Source organism: Aedes albopictus, chromosome 3 (genome assembly GCF_035046485.1).
Source record: "Aedes albopictus strain Foshan chromosome 3, AalbF5, whole genome shotgun sequence".
Lineage (NCBI taxonomy): Eukaryota > Metazoa > Arthropoda > Insecta > Diptera > Culicidae > Aedes > Aedes albopictus.
Window position 1 is genome coordinate 110383449 of NC_085138.1, and position 22790 is coordinate 110406238.

At 34.7% G+C, this 22790-nt stretch overlaps 1 protein-coding gene across 1 annotated transcript in view; it reads left to right on the forward strand.

Moving 5' to 3' along the window:
- LOC109423421 (putative fatty acyl-CoA reductase CG5065) overlaps positions 1-22790 on the forward strand; it is a 60730-nt gene that overhangs the window by 27549 nt on the left and 10391 nt on the right. The window contains exon 2 of the mRNA XM_062858955.1: positions 2074-2768. Within this exon, the coding sequence (XP_062714939.1) occupies positions 2146-2768 (623 nt within the window). The 5' untranslated portion in view covers positions 2074-2145. The remainder of the gene's footprint in view (positions 1-2073; positions 2769-22790) is intronic.

A 22790-nucleotide genomic window follows, 5' to 3' on the forward strand; every position in this document is an offset into this window, starting at 1 on the left:
CAAATATGGGACCAGCGGTTACAGATACCCCTGGAATTCTTTTGGGGATTCCTCCTGGAATTCATTCTGGAATTCCTTCGGGGATTCCTCCTGCAATACCTTCGAGGATTTCTCCTGGAATTTATTTAGGGATTCCTCCTGGAATTCTTTCGGGGATTCCTCCTGGAACTCCTTCGGGGATTCCTCCTGGAATTCTTTCAGGGATACCTTCTGGAATTCTTTCGGGAATTCCTCTTGGAATTTCTTCAGAGATTCCTCCTGGAATTCCTTCTGGGATTCTTTCGGGGATTACTCCTGAAGTTCATTCGGGGATTCCTCCTCAATTTCCATCGGCGATTTCTCCTGGAATTCCTTTGGAGATTCTTCCTGGAATTCTTTCGGGGATTCCTCCTGGAACTCCTTTCGGAATTCCTCCTAGAATTGCTGCAATTCTTCCTGGAATCCTGTAGGGATCTTACTAAGAGATATTCTTGATTCGTCAGGGATTCCTATAGAAGCACCATCAACATTTCGTACAGCAGGTCCTGCAGGAGTCTACGATTTTTTCAGAGATTCGTCCAGAAGTTTTTTCAGAGATTTCATCTGCAGTTCCTTCAAGGACTTACTTCGAGGCTTACTAAGTCTAAATAGTGGGACCTCATTATCAAATTAAGTAGCTTCTGAAGCTTCTAAGGAACATATAATATTCTCTAATAATATCCACTTTAAATGAGCTCCTCGTGGAAAGTAAACCAAATCAATCCTTTTTCCGGTTCCTAGCCTCTATATCGTTCGATAGACCACCTTTCTATAAATATTGCTTTCACACGAATCTGAAATATGAAAGTTTTCCCAAAAAGCATCATACAACTATCGGTTAAACAAGAAAAAAACTTGAAAATGTTGATGACTTGTATTACGGAACCTACACAAGTTTATTTGTTAAACCACATGACATAAACAGACGTCTGATTAAATTTCTGAACCAAAAACCCAAATCGCCAGATAGTTCATAGCTTGCTGAACTAAGGATTAAGAGTTAAAAATGTTGGTATATTTTGGACATTAGCTCCAGCTAGCGAAGAAATCTCGAACCAATATCATCGTTGCCAGATAGTTCTATACCTGCTGAACAACTTTACTGAAAACGACATCTTTCTAGCTCATTAGAGTTTGGGAACGTCCATAAATTACGTCACGCTTTGAGGGGGGAGGGGGGGTTCAGCAAAGTGTGACGACCCATACAAAAATTTCAGAGGTCTCATACAAAAAGTGTGACATAGGGGGGAGGGGGGGTTGAAAACGGTCGATTTTTGCGTGACGTAATTTATGGACGTTCCCTTTCGAGGTTTACGTGTTCGAACTTTTTTAATACTAGGCGCTACCTAGCGGATAAATTTCGTGCCAAAGACCCAATTGCCTGATAGTGTTACACAACTTTGCCGAAGTCGGCATCATTCTATTTTATCAGAGTTCTGAAATATAGTAGTTTGAATTTTTTTGACATTGGCGCTGCCTAGCGGACGAATCTCGAACCAAGGTCGCCGTTGAAAATACGCTGACATAAGGTTATTTGTTTTTCTTTTAGTTGTTGCTTTTTAATTTCGTTTCAAAAAGCAAGCCTACACTTTCGAGTTCGTCTTCAAACTTATTTTGAGCTACATTTGTAAGGAAGAAGGCTGTATCAAAGATGAAAAAATCTTTATTTTAAACTTAAATTCTAAAATCGGTCGACTAACTATTTATTCTTGCCATATCTAGCAATTTAAGCTTAAGTTTGTCCAGTTATTGCAAAGTCTGGGATGGTACTTATTAAAATAAAAACGCTTTCAAGGGTATATCCATAATTTGCTACATAATGACGGTAACGCAGCACATACTTAAAAGTGAATAAGTTGTCACCGATAAATGATATTTTAATTGTCCTCATCCACGCGTTACACGCTTCTTGCACTGTGAAGGAAACTTTAAGGTGCTAAATCATGCACAAGTTTGCCCCTGAATTGGCCGTGAAAACACGATCGCGAGTGTGTCTTTTGTTTCATCATCCACCATTCAACAGATTTTCCCCTCTCTTTTTCGTCCTTTCCGCAGCATCATCACCCGGTCGCTAGGTCGAGGAGGTGACCTACATTGGGCTGCCGGGCCTGGTGCACGGGCGCAACGATGGAGCAGATCATGTCCCCGCACCACCACCAGCACCACTACCGGAGCATCCCGGACACGTACGCCGGCCGCTCGCTGTTCATAACCGGTGCGACGGGTTTCATGGGCAAAGTCCTTGTGGAAAAGTTGCTTCGCGACTGCCCGGATCTCAAGTGCATCTACTTGCTGATTCGTACCAAGAAGGGCATCGATGCCGCCCAGCGGAGGGATGACTACCTCAAGCATCTGGTGTTCGATCGGATCCGGGAGACGAACCGCTCGCAGCTGGACAAGGTCAAGTTGATTCGCGGTGATATCTTGAGTGAAGGGTTGGAAATTAGCGAATCGGATCGGGCGCTGCTGTCCGAAAACGTGGAAATCATCTTTCACTGCGCGGCGAATGTGAGGTTCGATCAGGAACTGAAACAGGCGATCAATTTCAATACGAATGGGACCTTGAGGGTGCTAAAGTTGGCAGAGCAGATGAAGAGACTGATGGCATTCGTTCACGTGTCCACCGCGTACTGTCAGTGCAACGAGGAGGTGGTCGAGGAAAGAGCCTACCCTGCGCCCCACAATCCACTAGGAATTTCCAAGCTGGCCGATCTGGTGGAGAGCGATGTGCTGGATTTGGTCACGCCTAGGTACGTAATTGAGGGTGAGTCATCGGGCGATGGGACCATTGGCGGAGGCAAAGGGGGGCAAGGGGGGGCACTTGACCCCCCTAACTCTAAATTTCCGTTTAAATTGCACTAGATACGCCAAAAAATGTTTCAGAAAAATTAATAAAATAGATAGAATCATTTTGGTGCCAGCAAATTTCACTAGATACGCCAAAAATGTTTCAGAAAAATTAACAAAATAAATAGAATCATTTTAGCGCCAGCAAATTTCACTAGATACGCCAAAAAATGTTTCAGAAAAATTAATAAAATAGATAGAATCATTTTGGTGCCAGCAAATTTCACTAGATACGTCAAAAATGTTTCAGAAAAATTAACAAAATAAATAGAATCATTTTAGCGCCAGCAAATTTCACTAGATACGCCAAAAAATGTTTCAGAAAAATTAATAAAATAGATAGAATCATTTGGGCGTCAGGAAGTTGAACTAGATTTGCCAAAGTAGTTTTTCCAACTTATAGAAAATATTTGCTTTTTGGTCGGCTGCATTGGCGGAGGCAAAGGGGGGCAAGGGGGGGCACTTGACCCCCCTAACTCTAAATTTCCGTTTAAATTGCACTAGATACGCCAAAAAATGTTTCAGAAAAATTAATAAAATAGATAGAATCATTTTGGTGCCAGCAAATTTCACTAGATACGCCAAAAATGTTTCAGAAAAATGAATAAAAAAGATAGAATCATTTTGGTGCCAGCAAATTTCACTAGATACGCCAAAAAATGTTTCAGAAAAATTAACAAAATAAATAAAATCATTTTAGCGCCAGCAAATTTCACTAGATACGCCAAAAAATGTTCCAGAAAAATTAATAAAATAGATAGAATCATTTGGGCGTCAGGAAGTTGAACTAGATTTGCCAAAGTAGTTTTTCCAACTTATAGAAAATATTTGCTTTTTGGTCGGCTGCATTGGCGGAGGCAAAGGGGGGCAAGGGGGGGCACTTGACCCCCCTAACTCTAAATTTCCGTTTAAATTGCACTAGATACGCCAAAAAATGTTTCAGAAAAATTAATAAAATAGATAGAATCATTTTGGTGCCAGCAAATTTCACTAGATACGCCAAAAATGTTTCAGAAAAATGAATAAAAAAGATAGAATCATTTTGGTGCCAGCAAATTTCACTAGATACGCCAAAAAATGTTTCAGAAAAATTAACAAAATAAATAGAATCATTTTAGCGTCAGCAAATTTCACTAGATACGCCAAAAAATGTTCCAGAAAAATTAATAAAATAGATAGATTCATTTGGGCGTCAGGAAGTTGAACTAGATTTGCCAAAGTAGTTTTTCCAACTTATAGAAAATATTTGCTTTTTGGTCGGCTGCATTGGCGGAGGCAAAGGGGGGCAAGGGGGGGCACTTGACCCCCCTAACTCTAAATTTCCGTTTAAATTGCACTAGATACGCCAAAAAATGTTTCAGAAAAATTAATAAAATAGATAGAATCATTTTGGTGCCAGCAAATTTCACTAGATACGCCAAAAATGTTTCAGAAAAATTAACAAAATAAATAGAATCATTCGGGCGTCAGGAAGTTGAACTAGATTTGCCAAAGTAGTTTTTCCAACTTATAGAAAATATTTGCTTTTTGGTCGGCTGCATTGGCGGAGGCAAAGGGGGGCAAGGGAGGGCACTTGACCCCCCTAACTCTAAATTTCCGTTTAAATTGCACTAGATACGCCAAAAAATGTTTCAGAAAAATTAATAAAATAGATAGAATCATTTTGGTGCCAGCAAATTTCACTAGATACGCCAAAAATGTTTCAGAAAAATTAACAAAATAAATAGAATCATTTTAGCGCCAGCAAATTTCACTAGATACGCCAAAAAATGTTTCAGAAAAATGAATAAAATAGATAGAATCATTTTGGTGCCAGCAAATTTCACTAGATACGTCAAAAATGTTTCAGAAAAATTAACAAAATAAATAGAATCATTTTAGCGCCAGCAAATTTCACTAGATACGCCAAAAAATGTTTCAGAAAAATTAATAAAATAGATAGAATCATTTTGGTGCCAGCAAATTTCACTAGATACGTCAAAAATGTTTCAGAAAAATTAACAAAATAAATAGAATCATTTTAGCGCCAGCAAATTTCACTAGATACGCCAAAAAATGTTTCAGAAAAATTAATAAAATAGATTGAATCATTTGGGCGTCAGGAAGTTGAACTAGATTTGCCAAAGTAGTTTTTCCAACTTATAGAAAATATTTGCTTTTTGGTCGGCTGCATTGGCGGAGGCAAAGGGGGGCAAGGGGGGGCACTTGACCCCCCTAACTCTAAATTTCCGTTTAAATTGCACTAGATACGCCAAAAAATGTTTCAGAAAAATTAATAAAATAGATAGAATCATTTTGGTGCCAGCAAATTTCACTAGATACGCCAAAAATGTTTCAGAAAAATGAATAAAATAGATAGAATCATTTTGGTGCCAGCAAATTTCACTAGATACGCCAAAAAATGTTTCAGAAAAATTAACAAAATAAATAGAATCATTTTAGCGCCAGCAAATTTCACTAGATACGCCAAAAAATGTTCCAGAAAAATTAATAAAATAGATAGAATCATTTGGGCGTCAGGAAGTTGAACTAGATTTGCCAAAGTAGTTTTTCCAACTTATAGAAAATATTTGCTTTTTGGTCGGCTGCATTGGCGGAGGCAAAGGGGGGCAAGGGGGGGCACTTGACCCCCCTAACTCTAAATTTCCGTTTAAATTGCACTAGATACGCCAAAAAATGTTTCAGAAAAATTAATAAAATAGATAGAATCATTTTGGTGCCAGCAAATTTCACTAGATACGCCAAAAATGTTTCAGAAAAATTAACAAAATAAATAGAATCATTTTAGCGCCAGCAAATTTCACTAGATACGCCAAAAAATGTTTCAGAAAAATGAATAAAATAGATAGAATCATTTTGGTGCCAGCAAATTTCACTAGATACGTCAAAAATGTTTCAGAAAAATTAACAAAATAAATAGAATCATTTTAGCGCCAGCAAATTTCACTAGATACGCCAAAAAATGTTTCAGAAAAATTAACAAAATAAATAGAATCATTCGGGCGTCAGGAAGTTGAACTAGATTTGCCAAAGTAGTTTTTCCAACTTATAGAAAATATTTGCTTTTTGGTCGGCTGCATTGGCGGAGGCAAAGGGGGGCAAGGGGGGGCACTTGACCCCCCTAACTCTAAATTTCCGTTTAAATTGCACTAGATACGCCAAAAAATGTTTCAGAAAAATTAATAAAATAGATAGAATCATTTTGGTGCCAGCAAATTTCACTAGATACGCCAAAAATGTTTCAGAAAAATTAACAAAATAAATAGAATCATTTTAGCGCCAGCAAATTTCACTAGATACGCCAAAAAATGTTTCAGAAAAATGAATAAAATAGATAGAATCATTTTGGTGCCAGCAAATTTCACTAGATACGTCAAAAATGTTTCAGAAAAATTAACAAAATAAATAGAATCATTTTAGCGCCAGCAAATTTCACTAGATACGCCAAAAAATGTTTCAGAAAAATTAATAAAATAGATAGAATCATTTTGGTGCCAGCAAATTTCACTAGATACGTCAAAAATGTTTCAGAAAAATTAACAAAATAAATAGAATCATTTTAGCGCCAGCAAATTTCACTAGATACGCCAAAAAATGTTTCAGAAAAATTAATAAAATAGATTGAATCATTTGGGCGTCAGGAAGTTGAACTAGATTTGCCAAAGTAGTTTTTCCAACTTATAGAAAATATTTGCTTTTTGGTCGGCTGCATTGGCGGAGGCAAAGGGGGGCAAGGGGGGGCACTTGACCCCCCTAACTCTAAATTTCCGTTTAAATTGCACTAGATACGCCAAAAAATGTTTCAGAAAAATTAATAAAATAGATAGAATCATTTTGGTGCCAGCAAATTTCACTAGATACGCCAAAAATGTTTCAGAAAAATGAATAAAATAGATAGAATCATTTTGGTGCCAGCAAATTTCACTAGATACGCCAAAAAATGTTTCAGAAAAATTAATAAAATAGATAGAATCATTTTGGTGCCAGCAAATTTCACTAGATACGTCAAAAATGTTTCAGAAAAATTAACAAAATAAATAGAATCATTTTAGCGCCAGCAAATTTCACTAGATACGCCAAAAAATGTTTCAGAAAAATTAATAAAATAGATTGAATCATTTGGGCGTCAGGAAGTTGAACTAGATTTGCCAAAGTAGTTTTTCCAACTTATAGAAAATATTTGCTTTTTGGTCGGCTGCATTGGCGGAGGCAAAGGGGGGCAAGGGGGGGCACTTGACCCCCCTAACTCTAAATTTCCGTTTAAATTGCACTAGATACGCCAAAAAATGTTTCAGAAAAATTAATAAAATAGATAGAATCATTTTGGTGCCAGCAAATTTCACTAGATACGCCAAAAATGTTTCAGAAAAATTAACAAAATAAATAGAATCATTTTAGCGCCAGCAAATTTCACTAGATACGCCAAAAAATGTTTCAGAAAAATGAATAAAATAGATAGAATCATTTTGGTGCCAGCAAATTTCACTAGATACGTCAAAAATGTTTCAGAAAAATTAACAAAATAAATAGAATCATTTTAGCGCCAGCAAATTTCACTAGATACGCCAAAAAATGTTTCAGAAAAATTAATAAAATAGATAGAATCATTTTGGTGCCAGCAAATTTCACTAGATACGTCAAAAATGTTTCAGAAAAATTAACAAAATAAATAGAATCATTTTAGCGCCAGCAAATTTCACTAGATACGCCAAAAATGTTTCAGAAAAATGAATAAAATAGATAGAATCATTTTGGTGCCAGCAAATTTCACTAGATACGCCAAAAAATGTTTCAGAAAAATTAACAAAATAAATAGAATCATTTTAGCGCCAGCAAATTTCACTAGATACGCCAAAAAATGTTTCAGAAAAATTAATAAAATAGATAGAATCATTTTGGTGCCAGCAAATTTCACTAGATACGTCAAAAATGTTTCAGAAAAATTAACAAAATAAATAGAATCATTTTGGTGCCAGCAAATTTCACTAGATACGTCAAAAATGTTTCAGAAAAATTAACAAAATAAATAGAATCATTTTAGCGCCAGCAAATTTCACTAGATACGCCAAAAAATGTTTCAGAAAAATTAATAAAATAGATTGAATCATTTGGGCGTCAGGAAGTTGAACTAGATTTGCCAAAGTAGTTTTTCCAACTTATAGAAAATATTTGCTTTTTGGTCGGCTGCATTGGCGGAGGCAAAGGGGGGCAAGGGGGGGCACTTGACCCCCCTAACTCTAAATTTCCGTTTAAATTGCACTAGATACGCCAAAAAATGTTTCAGAAAAATTAATAAAATAGATAGAATCATTTTGGTGCCAGCAAATTTCACTAGATACGCCAAAAATGTTTCAGAAAAATGAATAAAATAGATAGAATCATTTTGGTGCCAGCAAATTTCACTAGATACGCCAAAAATGTTTCAGAAAAATGAATAAAAAAGATAGAATCATTTTGGTGCCAGCAAATTTCACTAGATACGCCAAAAAATGTTTCAGAAAAATTAACAAAATAAATAGAATCATTTTAGCGCCAGCAAATTTCACTAGATACGCCAAAAAATGTTCCAGAAAAATTAATAAAATAGATAGATTCATTTGGGCGTCAGGAAGTTGAACTAGATTTGCCAAAGTAGTTTTTCCAACTTATAGAAAATATTTGCTTTTTGGTCGGCTGCATTGGCGGAGGCAAAGGGGGGCAAGGGGGGGCACTTGACCCCCCTAACTCTAAATTTCCGTTTAAATTGCACTAGATACACCAAAAAATGTTTCAGAAAAATTAATAAAATAGATAGAATCATTTTGGTGCCAGCAAATTTCACTAGATACGCCAAAAATGTTTCAGAAAAATTAACAAAATAAATGGAATCATTCGGGCGTCAGGAAGTTGAACTAGATTTGCCAAAGTAGTTTTTCCAACTTATAGAAAATATTTGCTTTTTGGTCGGCTGCATTGGCGGAGGCAAAGGGGGGCAAGGGGGGGCACTTGACCCCCCTAACTCTAAATTTCCGTTTAAATTGCACTAGATACGCCAAAAAATGTTTCAGAAAAATTAACAAAATAAATAGAATCATTTTAGCGCCAGCAAATTTCACTAGATACGCCAAAAAATGTTTCAGAAAAATGAATAAAATAGATAGAATCATTTTGGTGCCAGCAAATTTCACTAGATACGTCAAAAATGTTTCAGAAAAATTAACAAAATAAATAGAATCATTTTAGCGCCAGCAAATTTCACTAGATACGCCAAAAAATGTTTCAGAAAAATTAATAAAATAGATAGAATCATTTTGGTGCCAGCAAATTTCACTAGATACGTCAAAAATGTTTCAGAAAAATTAACAAAATAAATAGAATCATTTTAGCGCCAGCAAATTTCACTAGATACGCCAAAAAATGTTTCAGAAAAATTAATAAAATAGATTGAATCATTTGGGCGTCAGGAAGTTGAACTAGATTTGCCAAAGTAGTTTTTCCAACTTATAGAAAATATTTGCTTTTTGGTCGGCTGCATTGGCGGAGGCAAAGGGGGGCAAGGGGGGGCACTTGACCCCCCTAACTCTAAATTTCCGTTTAAATTGCACTAGATACGCCAAAAAATGTTTCAGAAAAATTAATAAAATAGATAGAATCATTTTGGTGCCAGCAAATTTCACTAGATACGCCAAAAATGTTTCAGAAAAATGAATAAAATAGATAGAATCATTTTGGTGCCAGCAAATTTCACTAGATACGCCAAAAAATGTTTCAGAAAAATTAACAAAATAAATAGAATCATTTTAGCGCCAGCAAATTTCACTAGATACGCCAAAAAATGTTCCAGAAAAATTAATAAAATAGATAGAATCATTTGGGCGTCAGGAAGTTGAACTAGATTTGCCAAAGTAGTTTTTCCAACTTATAGAAAATATTTGCTTTTTGGTCGGCTGCATTGGCGGAGGCAAAGGGGGGCAAGGGGGGGCACTTGACCCCCCTAACTCTAAATTTCCGTTTAAATTGCACTAGATACGCCAAAAAATGTTTCAGAAAAATTAATAAAATAGATAGAATCATTTTGGTGCCAGCAAATTTCACTAGATACGCCAAAAATGTTTCAGAAAAATGAATAAAATAGATAGAATCATTTTGGTGCCAGCAAATTTCACTAGATACGCCAAAAAATGTTTCAGAAAAATTAACAAAATAAATAGAATCATTTTAGCGCCAGCAAATTTCACTAGATACGCCAAAAAATGTTCCAGAAAAATTAATAAAATAGATAGAATCATTTGGGCGTCAGGAAGTTGAACTAGATTTGCCAAAGTAGTTTTTCCAACTTATAGAAAATATTTGCTTTTTGGTCGGCTGCATTGGCGGAGGCAAAGGGGGGCAAGGGGGGGCACTTGACCCCCCTAACTCTAAATTTTCGTTTAAATTGCACTAGATACGCCAAAAAATGTTTCAGAAAAATTAATAAAATAGATAGAATCATTTTGGTGCCAGCAAATTTCACTAGATACGCCAAAAATGTTTCAGAAAAATTAACAAAATAAATAGAATCATTTTAGCGCCAGCAAATTTCACTAGATACGCCAAAAAATGTTTCAGAAAAATGAATAAAATAGATAGAATCATTTTGGTGCCAGCAAATTTCACTAGATACGCCAAAAATGTTTCAGAAAAATTAACAAAATAAATAGAATCATTTTAGCGCCAGCAAATTTCACTAGATACGCCAAAAAATGTTTCAGAAAAATTAATAAAATAGATAGAATCATTTTGGTGCCAGCAAATTTCACTAGATACGCCAAAAATGTTTCAGAAAAATGAATAAAATAGATAGAATCATTTTGGTGCCAGCAAATTTCACTAGATACGTCAAAAATGTTTCAGAAAAATTAACAAAATAAATAGAATCATTTTAGCGCCAGCAAATTTCACTAGATACGCCAAAAAATGTTTCAGAAAAATGAATAAAATAGATAGAATCATTTTGGTGCCAGCAAATTTCACTAGATACGTCAAAAATGTTTCAGAAAAATTAACAAAATAAATAGAATCATTTTAGCGCCAGCAAATTTCACTAGATACGCCAAAAAATGTTTCAGAAAAATTAATAAAATAGATAGAATCATTTTGGTGCCAGCAAATTTCACTAGATACGCCAAAAAATGTTTCAGAAAAATTAACAAAATAAATAGAATCATTTTAGCGCCAGCAAATTTCACTAGATACGCCAAAAAATGTTCCAGAAAAATTAATAAAATAGATAGAATCATTTGGGCGTCAGGAAGTTGAACTAGATTTGCCAAAGTAGTTTTTCCAACTTATAGAAAATATTTGCTTTTTGGTCGGCTGCATTGGCGGAGGCAAAGGGGGGCAAGGGGGGGCACTTGACCCCCCTAACTCTAAATTTCCGTTTAAATTGCACTAGATACGCCAAAAAATGTTTCAGAAAAATTAATAAAATAGATAGAATCATTTTGGTGCCAGCAAATTTCACTAGATACGCCAAAAATGTTTCAGAAAAATTAACAAAATAAATAGAATCATTTTAGCGCCAGCAAATTTCACTAGATACGCCAAAAAATGTTTCAGAAAAATGAATAAAATAGATAGAATCATTTTGGTGCCAGCAAATTTCACTAGATACGTCAAAAATGTTTCAGAAAAATTAACAAAATAAATAGAATCATTTTAGCGCCAGCAAATTTCACTAGATACGCCAAAAAATGTTTCAGAAAAATTAATAAAATAGATAGAATCATTTTGGTGCCAGCAAATTTCACTAGATACGCCAAAAATGTTTCAGAAAAATTAACAAAATAAATAGAATCATTTTAGCGCCAGCAAATTTCACTAGATACGCCAAAAAATGTTTCAGAAAAATTAATAAAATAGATAGAATCATTTGGGCGTCAGGAAGTTGAACTAGATTTGCCAAAGTAGTTTTTCCAACTTATAGAAAATATTTGCTTTTTGGTCGGCTGCATTGGCGGAGGCAAAGGGGGGCAAGGGGGGGCACTTGACCCCCCTAACTCTAAATTTCCGTTTAAATTGCACTAGATACGCCAAAAAATGTTTCAGAAAAATTAATAAAATAGATAGAATCATTTTGGTGCCAGCAAATTTCACTAGATACGTCAAAAATGTTTCAGAAAAATTAACAAAATAAATAGAATCATTTTAGCGCCAGCAAATTTCACTAGATACGCCAAAAAATGTTTCAGAAAAATGAATAAAATAGATAGAATCATTTTGGTGCCAGCAAATTTCACTAGATACGCCAAAAATGTTTCAGAAAAATTAACAAAATAAATAGAATCATTTAAGCGCCAGCAAATTTCACTAGATACGCCAAAAAATGTTTCAGAAAAATTAATAAAATAGATAGAATCATTTGGGCGTCAGGAAGTTGAACTAGATTTGCCAAAGTAGTTTTTCCAACTTATAGAAAATATTTGCTTTTTGGTCGGCTGCATTGGCGGAGGCAAAGGGGGGGCAAGGGGGGGCACTTGACCCCCCTAACTCTAAATTTCCGTTTAAATTGCACTAGATACGCCAAAAAATGTTTCAGAAAAATTAATAAAATAGATAGAATCATTTTGGTGCCAGCAAATTTCACTAGATACGCCAAAAATGTTTCAGAAAAATTAACAAATTAAATAGAATCATTTTAGCGCCAGCAAATTTCACTAGATACGCCAAAAAATGTTTCAGAAAAATTAATAAAATAGATAGAATCATTTTGGTGCCAGCAAATTTCACTAGATACGCCAAAAATGTTTCAGAAAAATTAACAAAATAAATAGAATCATTTTAGCGCCAGCAAATTTCACTAGATACGCCAAAAAATGTTTCAGAAAAATGAATAAAATAGATAGAATCATTTTGGTGCCAGCAAATTTCACTAGATACGCCAAAAATGTTTCAGAAAAATTAACAAAATAAATAGAATCATTTTAGCGCCAGCAAATTTCACTAGATACGCCAAAAAATGTTTCAGAAAAATGAATAAAATAGATAGAATCATTTTGGTGCCAGCAAATTTCACTAGATACGCCAAAAATGTTTCAGAAAAATTAACAAAATAAATAGAATCATTCGGGCGTCAGGAAGTTGAACTAGATTTGCCAAAGTAGTTTTTCCAACTTATAGAAAATATTTGCTTTTTGGTCGGCTGCATTGGCGGAGGCAAAGGGGGGGCAAGGGGGGGCACTTGACCCCCCTAACTCTAAATTTCCGTTTAAATTGCACTAGATACGCCAAAAAATGTTTCAGAAAAATTAATAAAATAGATAGAATCATTTTGGTGCCAGCAAATTTCACTAGATACGCCAAAAATGTTTCAGAAAAATTAACAAAATAAATAGAATCATTCGGGCGTCAGGAAGTTGAACTAGATTTGCCAAAGTAGTTTTTCCAACTTATAGAAAATATTTGCTTTTTGGTCGGCTGCATTGGCGGAGGCAAAGGGGGGGCAAGGGGGGGCACTTGACCCCCCTAACTCTAAATTTCCGTTTAAATTGCACTAGATACGCCAAAAAATGTTTCAGAAAAATTAATAAAATAGATAGAATCATTTTGGTGCCAGCAAATTTCACTAGATACGCCAAAAATGTTTCAGAAAAATTAACAAATTAAATAGAATCATTTTAGCGCCAGCAAATTTCACTAGATACGCCAAAAAATGTTTCAGAAAAATTAATAAAATAGATAGAATCATTTTGGTGCCAGCAAATTTCACTAGATACGCCAAAAATGTTTCAGAAAAATTAACAAAATAAATAGAATCATTTTAGCGCCAGCAAATTTCACTAGATACGCCAAAAAATGTTTCAGAAAAATGAATAAAATAGATAGAATCATTTTGGTGCCAGCAAATTTCACTAGATACGCCAAAAATGTTTCAGAAAAATTAACAAAATAAATAGAATCATTTTAGCGCCAGCAAATTTCACTAGATACGCCAAAAAATGTTTCAGAAAAATGAATAAAATAGATAGAATCATTTTGGTGCCAGCAAATTTCACTAGATACGTCAAAAATGTTTCAGAAAAATTAACAAAATAAATAGAATCATTTTAGCGCCAGCAAATTTCACTAGATACGCCAAAAAATGTTTCAGAAAAATTAATAAAATAGATAGAATCATTTTGGTGCCAGCAAATTTCACTAGATACGCCAAAAATGTTTCAGAAAAATCAACAAAATAAATAGAATCATTTTAGCGCCAGCAAATTTCACTAGATACGCCAAAAAATGTTTCAGAAAAATGAATAAAATAGATAGAATCATTTTGGTGCCAGCAAATTTCACTAGATACGCCAAAAATGTTTCAGAAAAATTAACAAAATAAATAGAATCATTTTAGCGCCAGCAAATTTCACTAGATACGCCAAAAAATGTTTCAGAAAAATGAATAAAATAGATAGAATCATTTTGGTGCCAGCAAATTTCACTAGATACGTCAAAAATGTTTCAGAAAAATTAACAAAATAAATAGAATCATTTTAGCGCCAGCAAATTTCACTAGATACGCCAAAAAATGTTTCAGAAAAATTAATAAAATAGATAGAATCATTTTGGTGCCAGCAAATTTCACTAGATACGCCAAAAAATGTTTCAGAAAAATGAATAAAATAGATAGAATCATTTTGGTGCCAGCAAATTTCACTAGATACGTCAAAAATGTTTCAGAAAAATTAACAAAATAAATAGAATCATTTTAGCGCCAGCAAATTTCACTAGATACGCCAAAAAATGTTTCAGAAAAATGAATAAAATAGATAGAATCATTTTGGTGCCAGCAAATTTCACTAGATACGTCAAAAATGTTTCAGAAAAATTAACAAAATAAATAGAATCATTTTAGCGCCAGCAAATTTCACTAGATACGCCAAAAAATGTTTCAGAAAAATTAATAAAATAGATAGAATCATTTTGGTGCCAGCAAATTTCACTAGATACGCCAAAAAATGTTTCAGAAAAATTAATAAAATAAATAGAATCATTTTAGCGCCAGCAAATTTCACTAGATACGCCAAAAAATGTTTCAGAAAAATGAATAAAATAGATAGAATCATTTTGGTGCCAGCAAATTTCACTAGATACGCCAAAAATGTTTCAGAAAAATTAACAAAATAAATAGAATCATTTTAGCGCCAGCAAATTTCACTAGATACGCCAAAAAATGTTTCAGAAAAATGAATAAAATAGATAGAATCATTTTGGTGCCAGCAAATTTCACTAGATACGTCAAAAATGTTTCAGAAAAATTAACAAAATAAATAGAATCATTTTAGCGCCAGCAAATTTCACTAGATACGCCAAAAAATGTTTCAGAAAAATTAATAAAATAGATAGAATCATTTTGGTGCCAGCAAATTTCACTAGATACGCCAAAAAATGTTTCAGAAAAATGAATAAAATAGATAGAATCATTTTGGTGCCAGCAAATTTCACTAGATACGTCAAAAATGTTTCAGAAAAATTAACAAAATAAATAGAATCATTTTAGCGCCAGCAAATTTCACTAGATACGCCAAAAAATGTTTCAGAAAAATGAATAAAATAGATAGAATCATTTTGGTGCCAGCAAATTTCACTAGATACGTCAAAAATGTTTCAGAAAAATTAACAAAATAAATAGAATCATTTTAGCGCCAGCAAATTTCACTAGATACGCCAAAAAATGTTTCAGAAAAATTAATAAAATAGATAGAATCATTTTGGTGCCAGCAAATTTCACTAGATACGCCAAAAATGTTTCAGAAAAATTAACAAAATAAATAGAATCATTTTAGCGCCAGCAAATTTCACTAGATACGCCAAAAAATGTTTCAGAAAAATTAATAAAATAGATAGAATCATTTTGGTGCCAGCAAATTTCACTAGATACGCCAAAAATGTTTCAGAAAAATTAACAAAATAAATAGAATCATTTTAGCGCCAGCAAATTTCACTAGATACGCCAAAAAATGTTTCAGAAAAATGAATAAAATAGATAGAATCATTTTGGTGCCAGCAAATTTCACTAGATACGTCAAAAATGTTTCAGAAAAATTAACAAAATAAATAGAATCATTTTAGCGCCAGCAAATTTCACTAGATACGCCAAAAAATGTTTCAGAAAAATGAATAAAATAGATAGAATCATTTTGGTGCCAGCAAATTTCACTAGATACGCCAAAAATGTTTCAGAAAAATTAACAAAATAAATAGAATCATTTTAGCGCCAGCAAATTTCACTAGATACGCCAAAAAATGTTTCAGAAAAATGAATAAAATAGATAGAATCATTTTGGTGCCAGCAAATTTCACTAGATACGTCAAAAATGTTTCAGAAAAATTAACAAAATAAATAGAATCATTTTAGCGCCAGCAAATTTCACTAGATACGCCAAAAAATGTTTCAGAAAAATTAATAAAATAGATAGAATCATTTTGGTGCCAGCAAATTTCACTAGATACGTCAAAAATGTTTCAGAAAAATTAACAAAATAAATAGAATCATTTTAGCGCCAGCAAATTTCACTAGATACGCCAAAAAATGTTCCAGAAAAATTAATAAAATAGATAGAATCATTTGGGCGTCAGGAAGTTGAACTAGATTTGCCAAAGTAGTTTTTCCAACTTATAGAAAATATTTGCTTTTTGGTCGGCTGCATTGGCGGAGGCAAAGGGGGGCAAGGGGGGGCACTTGACCCCCCTAACTCTAAATTTCCGTTTAAATTGCACTAGATACGCCAAAAAATGTTTCAGAAAAATTAATAAAATAGATAGAATCATTTTGGTGCCAGCAAATTTCACTAGATACGCCAAAAATGTTTCAGAAAAATTAACAAAATAAATAGAATCATTTTAGCGCCAGCAAATTTCACTAGATACGCCAAAAAATGTTTCAGAAAAATGAATAAAATAGATAGAATCATTTTGGTGCCAGCAAATTTCACTAGATACGTCAAAAATGTTTCAGAAAAATTAACAAAATAAATAGAATCATTTTAGCGCCAGCAAATTTCACTAGATACGCCAAAAAATGTTTCAGAAAAATTAATAAAATAGATAGAATCATTTTGGTGCCAGCAAATTTCACTAGATACGCCAAAAATGTTTCAGAAAAATTAACAAAATAAATAGAATCATTTTAGCGCCAGCAAATTTCACTAGATACGCCAAAAAATGTTTCAGAAAAATGAATAAAATAGATAGAATCATTTTGGTGCCAGCAAATTTCACTAGATACGTCAAAAATGTTTCAGAAAAATTAACAAAATAAATAGAATCATTTTAGCGCCAGCAAATTTCACTAGATACGCCAAAAAATGTTTCAGAAAAATTAATAAAATAGATAGAATCATTTTGGTGCCAGCAAATTTCACTAGATACGCCAAAAATGTTTCAGAAAAATTAACAAAATAAATAGAATCATTTTAGCGCCAGCAAATTTCACTAGATACGCCAAAAAATGTTTCAGAAAAATGAATAAAATAGATAGAATCATTTTGGTGCCAGCAAATTTCACTAGATACGTCAAAAATGTTTCAGAAAAATTAACAAAATAAATAGAATCATTTTAGCGCCAGCAAATTTCACTAGATACGCCAAAAAATGTTTCAGAAAAATTAATAAAATAGATAGAATCATTTTGGTGCCAGCAAATTTCACTAGATACGCCAAAAAATGTTCCAGAAAAATTAATAAAATAGATAGAATCATTTGGGCGTCAGGAAGTTGAACTAGATTTGCCAAAGTAGTTTTTCCAACTTATAGAAAATATTTGCTTTTTGGTCGGCTGCATTGGCGGAGGCAAAGGGGGGCAAGGGGGGGCACTTGACCCCCCTAACTCTAAATTTCCGTTTAAATTGCACTAGATACGCCAAAAAATGTTTCAGAAAAATTAATAAAATAGATAGAATCATTTTGGTGCCAGCAAATTTCACTAGATACGCCAAAAATGTTTCAGAAAAATTAACAAAATAAATAGAATCATTTTAGCGCCAGCAAATTTCACTAGATACGCCAAAAAATGTTTCAGAAAAATGAATAAAATAGATAGAATCATTTTGGTGCCAGCAAATTTCACTAGATACGTCAAAAATGTTTCAGAAAAATTAACAAAATAAATAGAATCATTTTAGCGCCAGCAAATTTCACTAGATACGCCAAAAAATGTTTCAGAAAAATTAATAAAATAGATAGAATCATTTTGGTGCCAGCAAATTTCACTAGATACGCCAAAAATGTTTCAGAAAAATTAACAAAATAAATAGAATCATTTTAGCGCCAGCAAATTTCACTAGATACGCCAAAAAATGTTTCAGAAAAATTAATAAAATAGATAGAATCATTTGGGCGTCAGGAAGTTGAACTAGATTTGCCAAAGTAGTTTTTCCAACTTATAGAAAATATTTGCTTTTTGGTCGGCGGGACACGATGCGATTAATTACATCTTAATTATAGTGATCGATTGATCGCTATTACAGTTGTTTGCATTTAAATTACATTGATTGCTATTATTAGTTCAGCTGTTGGATATGAAATAAAGCGAAAAACGACTGCCAGTCAAGGTGCATAACTCTCAGATGAAATATTTCATCTTACGTTTGTCACTTATCAACGCCTGAGCGCTCTTCTTCGAATTTGTCCCTAGTCGTGCATTGAAGTCATTATGACCTAGCATCGGCTAATGCACGAACAGTGTTAATTTCATTGTTAACGATAACGGAAAGTTTATTTTTTAGAAATTCAAAGCACTTATTTCACTTTTTTGTCGGCGTCGGTGGTGTAGTGGTAAGCGTGGTTGCCTCTCACCCCAGTCGGTCGGGGTTCAATTCCCGTCGACGCCGATGGGATTTTCTGAGACATAAAATCCGTGACCACGTCTTCCCTCGGATAGGAAGTAAAGCCGTAGGTCCCGGCCCATGTGTTGATGGGTTCGATATGTAGGGTCCTCAGGTGTGGTGGCTGTCTCCCTGGGGCGTCGGAATTTAAGGCTCAGCTCCTAGACCCAGCCGACGTAAAACACAACTGGCGCCGAACGGTGCTAGTTGGCCAGAAAAAAAGAAGAAGAAGAAGATTTCACTTGATGATCAGCATCATAAGGTACACCGGGGCAAGTTGAAACGCGAAGTTTTGAAATAAATTTCTATGAAAATTAAAAAATATCCTTAAAGTTTGTTTGAATAAAAAACTAGGGTCTTGCATCATTTGGGCAGGTGTACCTATTTTGGGCACTTGCCGCTATAACTAAGTCAATTTCAAACGGATTGATTTGAATTTTTGTATAGAGTTAGCCACGTACAGTATCTAACTCTATACAAAAACTCAAATCAATCGGTTTGAAATTGACTTAGTTATAGCGACAAGTGCCCAAATTAGGTACACCTGCCCAAATGGTACAAGACCCTATGTATTATGGCAATCAAACTGTTTATCATCATTAACCCGTTAACGCCCAAGGTGTCTCACAATTTGAATCTTTAAATTTGTTATCGAAGGTCAAGTTCCAATAAAATAAGCATGATTTGACAAAAAAATGGAAGTCTATGGTTTAGTTCCAAAAAAATCTTCATTGTAGGTCCTCAATATCTGATAATTCTATTTTAGCACAACTTCTACGCTATCGTTATATTCTGATCCGTATAGATACAATACAGCTTTAAACAAGTGAGAGAGATGATAACCACTATTCTTAAGGACTTATAAATTGAGGCAGAAAAATAACCCGATGAACGCCTAAAAGTATGCAATGCATGATCCTTGAAATTTCACGTACTTTTGACTACAGCACCCATTCAAAATACACGGTGTAGAAAAAAGCCAAACATTTGTCGGACACATAACGGTTAAAAAAATCAAATAAAGAGTGCTCAAAATGTGTAGCATAACCGAACGTTAAAAACTGTAGAAGTTAACACAGATAATGATTTCTAATGAAGTAATTGAACTTTTCCTTCAGTACCCCACAAACTCTCTTTATGTACGCACCATACGTAAACTTTTCAGAAATGTTGCATGGTAAAAAGAAAATCGTGTTAAGTACTGTTCCTTTTAATTTGTATTCTTTGACAGATACGTATTTCGACCTCAACTACAAGGTCGTCTTCAATGTCTCTTACTTACAGGTATTCCACTAACACGCCCAGGTTCATCATCATTCCATAATTTGTTATAAAATTTCAACTAGATTTCAACATGGCTTCTCCACTTATGTTTGTACTACTCCATGATTTTTTATTCGTGAACAATATGTGGGTTTCATGGTGATATTCTGGGCACTATCAAAGTAACATCGAAACATAAAAATGATAAACCACCCAAAAACTCAATTTTATTCGATCTACCAATTACAATTTAGAATTACGTACACACTTAGAATGATTTACAGTATTCGGTGAAAAAATCACCGAAACTGGTCTGTAAACAAGCAAACTGCAGTATTACGGCGAAATCGATGAAATTACAGGTGAAAATCGGTGAAATTCAAGAAATCAACGAAGAACCGGTGAAATCAGACAAATTTACAGGAGATCTGTGAATATTTTACCGAACAGATCGGTGATGGGATTATTTTACCGTACTACTGTGCAATGCGTTTGACAGCCACGCCGGCAGCTTTGAGTATCAGTTCTATTAGAATTTGCGCATCATCTCCAAGCAAGACTGTCTTGTACAGTGGCAGCAAGTGTGGTTCCTGATCAGAAGGTCGTGTGGTCAATCCCATGATCGACCTTTTTATGAAAATTGAGTTTTTTTGTGCTCGCATAAAATCGCCGTGAATTTGTGATAAACTACCGTACGGTCGGTAATATTTACGGATCATTTGTGAAATTTACCGTACGTTCAGTGATATTGACAGTGCATTCGTAAACAAACATACCGAACGATCTGCGATTTTTACGGTAAATTTGTAAAAAGCACCGAACGTTCCGGTAATTTTGACAGATGCATTTTCCTGAGATTCATAGTACGTTCGGTGATTTGAAAAAAAAAAAAGTATACTAAAATGAATCTGTGAAGTAATTACAGCAGAAATCCATGAAAGAATGGTGGTTAAAGTTTCTGAAAGAATCATTTAAGGATTTTCTAAAGCAATTCTGGCACAAATCTCTGAAGCTATTGCTGAAGAAATCCCGTAAAGAACACCTGATGTAATCCTTAGAGAGATCATGACAGGAATGCCGGTCAGAAGCAGGTATTCCTGTAAAAACCATAGAAGATATCTCTATGATTTAGGATTGCCTGAAAAAATCTCGAAAGAAATCTAAATTTTCCATTTTTTTTCAGGAGGATTCCCTGGAAGGAATCTTTGAAGGAATTTCAGCACAAATCCCTGAAAGAATACAGAAAAGAATTACTAAAAGAATCCTTTCCGGATTTTCCAAAGCAACCCCTGCAAAAATCCCTGACGAGAACTCCGAAGCAATCCGTATAGCAATCTCTTAGGCAATATCTGAAAGAATCCCGGAAATAAAAACCTCATCTCATTTAATCTCATCTCAATTCTTCATCCTATTCTCAAGCCTTACTTTCTTCTTTGCCCTCTATTCCAACCCTCTGTCCTACGCTCTATCATAACCTTCAACCCTACTATCTACCCTACCCTCTACCCTATACTCTACAATAACCACTGCCCTATCCTTTACCATACCCTCTAGTTTATATTTTACTTAATCGTACCGTCTGCCCTACTCTCTACCCTGACCTTTTTCCTACCCTCAACCCTACTCTCTATCGTACCCTCCTCCCTACCGTCTACCCTATCCTCTACCCTAACCTTCTACTCCACTCCCTCTACTCTATCCTTCACCCGAACCCTCTACCAGACCGTCTGCTCCACGGTTTACTCTACCCACTCACCTACCATCTACCCTGACCCTCTACCTTTTTTCTCATAAAGCCCGATCGTTAGATACCCATATTGCATGGTATCATAGCTAAAATTACCATACTGTGACCGCAATCTTGGATATGGTCCGCCGTCTTGGATTTCAAAATGGCGTAAAATATCGATTTTTGACTTCTTCTCATGAAGCCCGATCGATAGATACCGATATTGCATGGTATCATAGCTCAAACTCTCATTCCATGGTCGCCAACTTGGATATGGTCCGCCATCTTGGATTTCAAAATGGCGTTATATATCGATTTTTGACTTCTACTCATCAAGCCCGATCGATAGATACCCATATAGCATGGTATTATAGATCAAACTACCATTCCATGGCCGCCATCTTGGATATGGTCCGCCATCTTGAATATGGCCCACCATCTTGGATATGGTCCTCCATCTTTGATGTCAAAATGGCGTCGGATATTCATTTTTGAGTTCTATTTATGAAGCCCGATCGATAGATACCCATATTGCATAGTATCCGAAACAGCAGACAATATGTAATCTTTGCAGCATCGTTTACGCCACCTAGTGAACCTGTCATAAACTAAATTGTCCACTATGACCAAGATATGGGTTTGGAGAGAATCTTCTCTGAAGAAAGCATTCTAAAATTTTGCATATTTCTGGAGATATTCATATCAAAAGGACTGTCCTATTAATAGAACACTGGGCGGATATGGGTTAAAAACATCATGTTGACCCGCTGTTTCATCTTACCCCACCCGTTTCAACTTGCCCCAGTGTACCTTATAGATAGATGATTACACTGAGTCGCCATTCTTCCGCCTATCAAAACGATTAGTAGCAGAAGCAAATCAAGGATAACCGTACACATCGCAGCTGGTACTCCGTGATTGATCAGAAAATCGAAGCTACACATAGAACCAATAAATGAAGCTTGGGGAGCCTACCATTCTTAATAATGAGCCCAAGTACACGAATTCTTCAACCGCCTCAATTTCATCACCGTCAATAGAAATTTGGGATGGCAGGCGCGGTGATTCTTCCCTGGACCGCTTTGCCATCATGTACTTTGTCTTTGACA